Source organism: Dipodomys ordii, unplaced genomic scaffold (assembly GCF_000151885.1).
Source record: "Dipodomys ordii isolate 6190 unplaced genomic scaffold, Dord_2.0 Scaffold31, whole genome shotgun sequence".
Lineage (NCBI taxonomy): Eukaryota > Metazoa > Chordata > Mammalia > Rodentia > Heteromyidae > Dipodomys > Dipodomys ordii.
Genome location: NW_012267247.1, coordinates 4,407,060 through 4,415,192, shown reverse-complemented (window position 1 = coordinate 4,415,192; position 8,133 = coordinate 4,407,060). Strand labels below are relative to the sequence as shown.

The 8,133-nt window shown below is 47.7% G+C and overlaps 1 protein-coding gene across 2 annotated transcripts; it reads right to left on the bottom strand.

Annotated features, from left to right (window-relative positions):
* Window positions 1-208: 208 nt before the first annotated feature.
* Eral1 (Era-like 12S mitochondrial rRNA chaperone 1) lies at window positions 209-7,547 on the bottom strand. Of its 2 annotated transcripts, none has more exons than XM_013016367.1 (10): window positions 7,268-7,547; window positions 4,306-4,433; window positions 4,118-4,195; window positions 3,020-3,066; window positions 2,607-2,668; window positions 2,333-2,445; window positions 1,997-2,245; window positions 1,019-1,168; window positions 827-907; window positions 209-724 (listed from the first exon to the last, which is right to left on the bottom strand). In XM_013016367.1, the coding sequence occupies exons 1-10, from the start codon at window positions 7,545-7,547 to the stop codon at window positions 602-604; spliced, it is 1,311 nt and encodes a 436-aa protein (XP_012871821.1). In that variant the 3' UTR covers window positions 209-601. The 2 variants fall into 2 exon arrangements, with proteins under 2 accessions (XP_012871821.1, XP_012871822.1); XM_013016368.1 differs by having other exon boundaries at window positions 1,019-1,150.
* Between the last annotated feature and the right edge of the window lie 586 nt (window positions 7,548-8,133).

Here is an 8,133-nt window from a genome sequence, read left to right as displayed (position 1 = left end):
CCATGCCTGTAATTCTAGCTACTTTGGAAGCTAAACTCTAAGGATCAAGGTTGAAAGCCAGCCCGGGCAGACAAATCTAAGAGATTCATCTCCAATTAACCAGCAAAAAGCTAGAAGTGAGGTGAGGCTCAAGTGGTAGAACAGCAATCTTGAGAAAAACATGTTGAGAGTGTGAAGCCCAGAGTTCAAGCCCCAGTTCTGGCACACATATGCCAAAAAGAAACATGTTTTTATATTTCTTCAAGGTGAAGGAACTATGGGGAGAAGAGAAAGATCTCTTCTTTACTAACAATTAGCTTCTCAGGGTGAGACTCTGGGCCCAATGTGACCTGCGGAATGGAGGTGCTGCTTCCACTGTAGGCCCAAAGTCTGAGACCTATGTAATTGTGGGCCCAGGCAGAGAAATTACACAGGAACTGAACTCAGGCAGGTTCTTTCCTCCAAAGGAGACATTGCTGGGACTGTGCAGACTCAGCAAAGCCAGGTCAAACGGTGGCTAGTCAGTGTCCATATTCCTCACCAGGCTCTGCACGCAGGTATAGTCTGTGACTCCCGCTAGCTGCTTGAGCTGGGATGCCCTGAGAGGGGCAACAGAAGGTGTTCACTTGAGGAGTTTCACAGAGAGGCAGAGGTGAACGTCACAGAGGAAGATGTCCATGAGGTCCCGACTCACTTCCTGTGCAATTTGGGAGATCAGTTGGCCCTTTTTACCTATCAGGATCCTCTGAAATGGGTAAAAGAGTGGGATATTGTCCTCAGGGTTTCTAAGCAAAGGAAAAACACCTTAGCCTAGCCTTTGTCTCTCCTCCAAGCCTGCTTCACTTACCATATGAGATTCTTTGGGTACCAGAAGGTTCTGTTGGATCAACAGCTCCCCATTCGGTCCTTCCTCCCATAACACTGTCTTCTGTACAGGAAGATATCATAACTAGTCAGATAGGCTCATCACTTTGGTTCTTGTATTGTTCTGGGTGTGGGCCTTGGGTAGAAGCCCAGATCTCTTGTTCTCTGCCCATACCTGCTGCACACCATAGGGCACCTCCTTTGGTAGGTGTTCTAGAAGCTTCTCTCGAACTTTGTTGACACAGATCTCTTCGGGTGTCTGGCTAGTGAGGACTTCACTATGGAACTCCCAGGGCCCTGGCTGGGCCTGTGCCAAGAGATATTGCTGTGGAAAGGAATAGGTGAATATTCTCAGCCCTAATCAGGGCTTCTCCAGAAATCTGAGTCATATCATTTTTTTTTTTTTGGTCAGTCATGGGGCCTGAACTCTGGGCCTGGGTGCTGTCCCTCAGCTCTTCAGCTCAAGACGAGCACTCAACCACTTGAGTCACAGCGCCACTTCTGGTTTTCTGGTAGTTAATTAGAGATAAGAGTCTCATGGAGGGGGCTGGGAAGGTGGCTCAGTGGTAGAGTGCTTGCCTTGCATGCATGAGGCCCTGGGTTCGATTCCTCAGTACCACATAAGCAGAAAAAAAAAGCCGGAAGTGGCGTTGTGGCTCAAGTAGTAGAGTGCTAGCCTTGAGCTGAAGAGCTGAGGCATAGTGCCCAGGCTCAGAATGCAGGCCCCACGACCGGACCCAAACAAACAAACAAACAAACAAACAAAGAGTCTCATGGAGGGCTGGGAAGGTGGCTCAGTGGTAGAGCGCTTGCCTTGCATGCATGAGGCCCTGGGTTCGATTCCTCAGTACCACATAAGCAAAAAGAAAAAAGCCGGAAGTGGCGCTGTGGCTCAAGTGGTAGAGCGCTTCAGGGTTGAGCTGAAGAGCTGAGGGACAGCGCCCAGGCCCAGAGTTCAGGCCCTACAACCGGACCCCCCCCCCAAAAGAAAAAAAGAGTCTCATGGACTTTCCTGCCTTGGCTGGCTTTGAACTGTGATCCTCAGTTCTCAGCCTCCTGAGTAGCAAGGATTACAGGTGTGAGCCACCAGCACTGGGCCTGAGTCATATCTTAACATGGCAGAAACCAAGTACTACAGCCAAGGTTAACTGACCTTTAATGTGTTCACATCCACCTGGCTTAGGGCTGACAACATGAAGATCTCCTGAAAATGGGGCCAGCCAATCTTCTGTGTCTTTTCCACAAACTGTGTGTTTGAGTCCTTAGCTGCTGGGCTGGGGCAATGGGTGCCAGGATATGAGCGGAAGGCCTGCCTCATATTGAGCTTCTTGCCATTGACTACACCTTCTGTGAGGGCTGTTGTAAGCTCCAGGAGAACTGACTTCTGCTTCAGGCAATCTACCTGGGCATGGGATGAGAAAAGTGTGTGGTTAGTGAGTTGGAGGCCTCTCAAGGAAGCACACTGTTCCCTCAGGTAGTCAGTGCTTACCTTGTTCAAGACAAGGACACTTGGAACCTGGGAGAACTGGGTCAAACACTGGAGCACCTGGGGGCTGAGTCGATTCCGAGTCCACTTATCTGAGACATCCACAAGAACTACAACTGGAAGATGGCAGGGCAGGTAGAAGGACAAGGATATAACCACTATTTCCTTTGACCGACAAAAACTTCCATAATATGGGTTTGGGCCAAACCTCAACCCCCAAACTACCAGGAATGAAAGGCCCCATAAACTGGGCTTAAGATTCCATCTTGAGCCTAACCAAGATCAGCAGATTCCATGCTCTTCCATGGATCTTCCAACAAAGAGCTCTCCAGATGGTGCCTATGGGATAAACAGATGCTAGTCAAGATGTAATGACTGATACTTCTCCCCCTCCCCCAAGACCTGGGGCTTGAACTCAAGGCCTGGGCACTACCCCCGAGCTTCTTCTGCTCAAGGCTAGCACTCTACCATTTGAGCCACAGTGCCACTTCTGGCCTTTTCTGTTTATGTGGTACTGAGGAATTGAACCCAGGGCTTCATGCATGCTAGGCAAGCAATCTACCACTAAGCTACATTCCCAGCCCTGAGCAGTGGGGTATGGTAAGAGGTTTGGTCATGATGGAATCTCCCCACTCTCTCTTTAATTACCCTCCTGCCCTGCCCCCCACCACCTGTTTCCTTAGCAACTACCTCTTCTGTTTAACAGGACTGATGATGCCAGGTGTGTCAAGCAGAATCTTAAAAAAAGAAAGAAAGATACTTAGATAAAAACATTATGGCCAGTAGCTCAAGCCTGTAATCCTAGCTACTCAGGAGGCTGAGATCTGAGGATTGTGGTTCAAAGCCAGCCAGGGCAGAAAAGTCCCTGTGAGACTCTTAGCTCCAATTAATCATTCAAAAACTGGAAGTGGCACTGTGGCTCAAGTGGTAGAGCACTAGCCTTGAGCAGGGCCCAGGACCTGAATTCAAGCCCCACCACAACTGACCAAAAAAAAAAAAAAATAGGGAGGAGAGACAGTCACCTTTTTTTTCTTTTTTCTTTTTGTGGTGCTGAGGATCAAATCCAAGGCTTCACATATACTAGGTGTTTTACCAGTGAGCTTTGCCTTGGAGAGGTCATCTTTTTTTTTTTTTTTTTTTTGCCAGTCATGTGGCCTGAACTCTGAGCCTGGACACTATCCCTCAGCTCTTCAGCTCACTTAAGCTACAGCATCACTTCCGGCTTTTTCTGCCTGTGTGGTGCTGAGGACTCAAACCCAGGGCCTCATGCATGCAAGGTAAGCACTCTACCACTGAGCCGCCTTCCCAGCCCGAGAGGTCATCTTTAACGGCAGCAGTCTGCCCTCCCCTCGTAGCTAAGCTGCTCCTGACTTTAGATTTTTTTACTCATCAGCATTGTGTCAATTCTAGATGGGATCCCAGAGAAAGATGATGACTATGGCACTGGTGGCTGGGTACTGGTAGCTCACACCTGTAATCTTAACTACTTAGGATGGACAGCATCCAGGCCCTGAGTTTAAGCCCAAGTATTGGCAAACAGACATACATATGTATACACACAGGCACACACACATACACAAATTAAAACAAAAACAAGAAGGAATGTAGTAAGGGAAATAGTAAAGAGGAAATGATACTTCAGATTAGATGGCAAAGAGAGGAAAGTAGAGACAGAACTGCTGGTAAGTGAATGTTAGTTAGCGTTGTTTTCTGTAAGCCTAATGGCAAAGAAGACTTGTTTAGCTCCACCTTCTGTCCTGTTTTCAGAGTTCCCTTTTAGATACCTACCACCTGCGCCTCTTTCTCTGTGATGACCCCCAGAGCTTGGCAGCGAGTAGTGTGAACTTTCTTGGACACAGGGAATACCTGCCAGGAACAAAGATGTACCAGTGAGATCCCAGATTCCTCCATGAAGGCAAAGCAAGAAGTAAGAGATTAAAAGGACATGGGTTGGAGGAGGTAAAGATGCTCCATACTTTTCTGCCCAGCAGCTGGTTGGAGAGCGTTGACTTCCCTGCATTTGGGGCTCCCAGGAGGACCACTCGTAGAACCCGAGAATTCTCAGGCATGTCAGGGGACTGAATCAAGAGTTGATCCTGCTCATCTGTGTTTGGATGGGGAGAGGAGAGAGACATAGTAGAATTTGAACTCCCTGACACATGTTCTACCTTACCCTCCCAACAAGAAAATAAGGATACAAAATTAGAATATCAAGCTATGTGCTGGTGGCTCAGCATGCCTATAATCCTAGCTACTCAAAAGGCTGAAGATCATGGTTCAAAGCAAGCAAGCCTGACAGAAAAGTCTTCAAGATTCTACCTTCAACTAACCAGCAAAATGCTGACCAGAGGCTTGGTAGTATGCTAGCCCTGCAAACAAAAGGAGTTCAAGCCAATATACCAACAGATGCACTAATACACAAAAGCTTAGTGTACCGTGAAGAATTTTATACCCAACTTTAATGACTCAGTTTGGCCTGTAGTTTATTTTTATCAACTTGGCTACCTTTAAGCTCCTTAGTTTTTTTCATATGTAGAATTGACATTAATGGAATCTATTTTAACCTTTTTCAATTGGTAACTCAATAAGAAACAATCATGTAGGCCAGGCACAGTTGGTACACACCTGTAATCCAGAACTTGGAAGACTGAGTAGGAAGAACAATGAATTTGAGACTAACATCAAATGGTAATTCCTCTGAACATCAACTTTATAATAATAATAAATCAGAAATATAATAAAAATCAAGAGTTTTTATTTGGTTTTTAAAAAATGGGTTGGGAAGGTGGCTCAGTGGTTGAGTGCTTGCCTTGCACATGAAGTCCTGAATTCAGTTCCTCAGCACCACATAAACAGAAAAAGGAGGAAGTGGCACTGTGGCTCAAGTGGTAGAGCACTGGCCTTGTACCGAAGAGCTGAGGGAGAGTGCCCAGGCCCAGAGTTCAGCCACCCACGACCGACAAAAAAAAAAAAAAAAGCTGAGTGTCAGTGGCTCACACTTGTAATCCTAGCTACTCAGGAGGCTTAGCTCTGAGGATTGCAGTTCAAAGCCACCCATGGCAGGAAAGTCCAGGAAACTTTTTTTTTTTTGTCAGTCATGGGCACTGTCCCTGAGCTCTTCAGCTCAAGGCAAGCGCTCTACCACTTGAGCCACAGCACCACTTCTGGTTTTCTGGTAGCTAACTGAAGAGTCTCACAGACTTTTCTGCCCAGGCTGGCTTTGAACCACCATCTTCAGATCTCAGCCTCCTGAGTTATAGGCATGAACCACTGGTGCCCAGCTCCATGAGACTTTTATCTCCAATTAACCACCAGAAAACTGGATGTGGCCCTGTGGCTCAAAGTGGTAAAGTGGTAGCCTTGAGCAAAAGAAGCTCAGGGACAGCACCTGGGTCCTAAGTTCACAGATTTTCCTGCCTTGGGTGGCTTTGAACCTCGATCCTCAGATCTCAACCTCCTGAGTAGCTAGGACTACAGGTATGAGCCACCTAAGCCTGGCTATTTGTTTTTTGTTTTAGTAGTGGTACTCAGGTTTTGAACTTAGAGCCTCATGCTTAATCAATAGCCTCAAGCCCTATTTGTTTGTTTGTTTGTTTGTTTGTTGCTGGTTATTTTGGAGATGACATTTAGTGAAATTTTCTACCTCAATTTGCCTCAAGCTTGATACCCCATATCTCAGATTCTCAAGTAGCTAGGATTACAAGCTTGCACCACATGATGGGCTTTGTGTGTGAGTGTGTGTGCCCATACCTGGGCTTGAATTCAGGGCTCCATACACTTGCTTAGCTTTTTTTTTTCCTTTATCATTCATGGGTCTTGAACTCTGAGCCTGGACACTGTCCCTCAGCTATTCAGCTCAAGGCTAGCGCTCTACCACTTGAGCCACAGCAGCACTTCCGGTTTTCTGGTGGTTAAATGAAGAGTCTCACAGACTTTCTTGCCCGGGCTGGCTTTGAACCTCGATCCTCAGATCTCAACCTCCTGAGTAGCTAGGATTACAGATGTGAGTCACCGGCGCCTGACTTTGCTTAGCTTTTACAAGTGCTAGTGCTTGGCACTTGAGCCAGAGCTCTACTCCTGGCTTTTTGTGCTAAGTGGAGATGTTAAGTCTCACAGACATTCCAGCTTGGGTTTCAAACAGCAATCTTCAGATCTCAGCATCCGGAGTACCTAGGTTTACAGGTAGGAGCCACTAGCATCCAGCCTTTTGTTTTGTTTTTGGAGATAGTCTTTCTATTATTGCTGGAGTTGGCTTCTAACTGTTGAGATCCTCCTGCCGCCACCTCTCCAGTGCTAGGATTACAGGAGTGCACCACAAGTGTCTTGATAATTAGACAGGGCTCAACATGTGTTTATTGGTTGGCATTTGTTGGCAGAAGGCCACAATGCAGTTTGCACCTTGATCTTTAGTGAGCATCTCTGGTTGTGAGCAGATTGTATCCCTCTCTTGCAGAGCTCCCAATTTATTTTCCACCACAAAAAAAAAAAAAAATCGGTCAAAAAAAATATCCCCAAAGACAGTGAAGTTTCCCTGACAAGGAACTTTCCATGCTAAAACCATGCCAGGCATAGGAAAATCCAATTAGATCACTCCTGTAATTCCAGCATTTGGGAGGCCAAGGTAGGATCTCGAGTTCATAGCCAGCCTGGGCTATGTAGTGAGATCCTGGCTCAAAACAAGCAAACAAAAAGCAAAGAAACAAACAAAACCTATACGAGTGTTGGGAAGGTGGCTCAGCGCTAGAGTGCTTGCCTCGCGTGCATGAGGCCCTGGGTTCGATTCTGCAGTACCACATAAACAGAAAAAGGCGCTATGGATCAAGGAGTAGAGCTCTAGCCTTGAGCTGAAGAGCTGAGAGACAGTGCCCAGGCCCAGAGTTCAAGCCCCACGACCGACAAAAAAAAACAAAAAACCGAAAACTACATGAAGCCCTTTACCTTTACACATGGACACGGCTGGGACGCGAGGAGTCAGCGAACTGTCAGGCTGAGTGATTCCGAGGAAGCGGTCTAGAGCTGAGCCTTGGCCATAACGGTGAGAGGCAGGAGCCAGGCGGGGACTGGCGAAAGTGCCCACGACACAAGACACGCACCTCCTCTGACAACCTAGAAGGGAGCGGATCGGGGCCACCCATCCCTTCGCGGAATCGGGACCCTGCTTCCAGATCCCTAGGACCCCCCGAAACACCCCAACTCCACACCGGCTGGGGGCAGCCATTACGGCAGCAAAGCCTCTTGGGAGCCCAGCAGGAACGCACCTGATTGGACAGTGAGGCAGACAAACCATCGAGTACAAGAAAACTAGATCGGTCCAAACGGAACCCACGGAGACTCACGGGATATCGGAGGTGTCCTGGAGACGGATCCGCCAGAGTGGTGGGCGGAAGCTAGGGAAGGGAGAGAGACAAGTAGTGCTTTGAGTCTATGCGGGCGTCTGTGTTGCGGACTACCATACACATCCTCTTTCCTTCTGCCAATGTTTTGTCAAAAATGCCTCTTTAGGACTTTCCCTCTCAGGCTAAGCAACAGAAATCTTCCTCCTCCTCCTTATTGAGTCTGACTGCGCTCAGGGAGAAACCCGCTTGGGGCCGGGACTGGAGCGGGGAGGGGAGAGTTGGGGGGAGGTGTGGAGATGGGCCTGGGAAAGGGCGCTGTGCCTTCCTGGAAGATTGTTTTACTCTTCCCATCAAGTGCATTCGGGATAGTAAGACCGTGTGCTATCTTTTTTGTAAGGAATGTTCCTTTGGTCCCTCGTTCCTGAGTTCTTTTCCCCTTTCCTTTTATTTTTCAAGACAGGATCTTGC

Excerpts from the sequence above, each read along its gene's own strand:
- Eral1 (XM_013016367.1), bottom strand. The coding sequence starts at position 7,547 with ATGGCTGCCCCCAGCCGGTGTGGAGTTGGGGTGTTTCGGGGGGTCCTA. Across the intron at positions 3,067-4,117 it reads CAGAGAAAGAGGCGCAGGTG|ATTCTGCTTGACACACCTGG; the intron begins GTAGGTATCTAA and ends TCTTTTTTTAAG. Across the intron at positions 2,446-2,606 it reads CATGGAATCTGCTGATCTTG|TTGTAGTTCTTGTGGATGTC; the intron begins GTTAGGCTCAAG and ends GCCATCTTCCAG.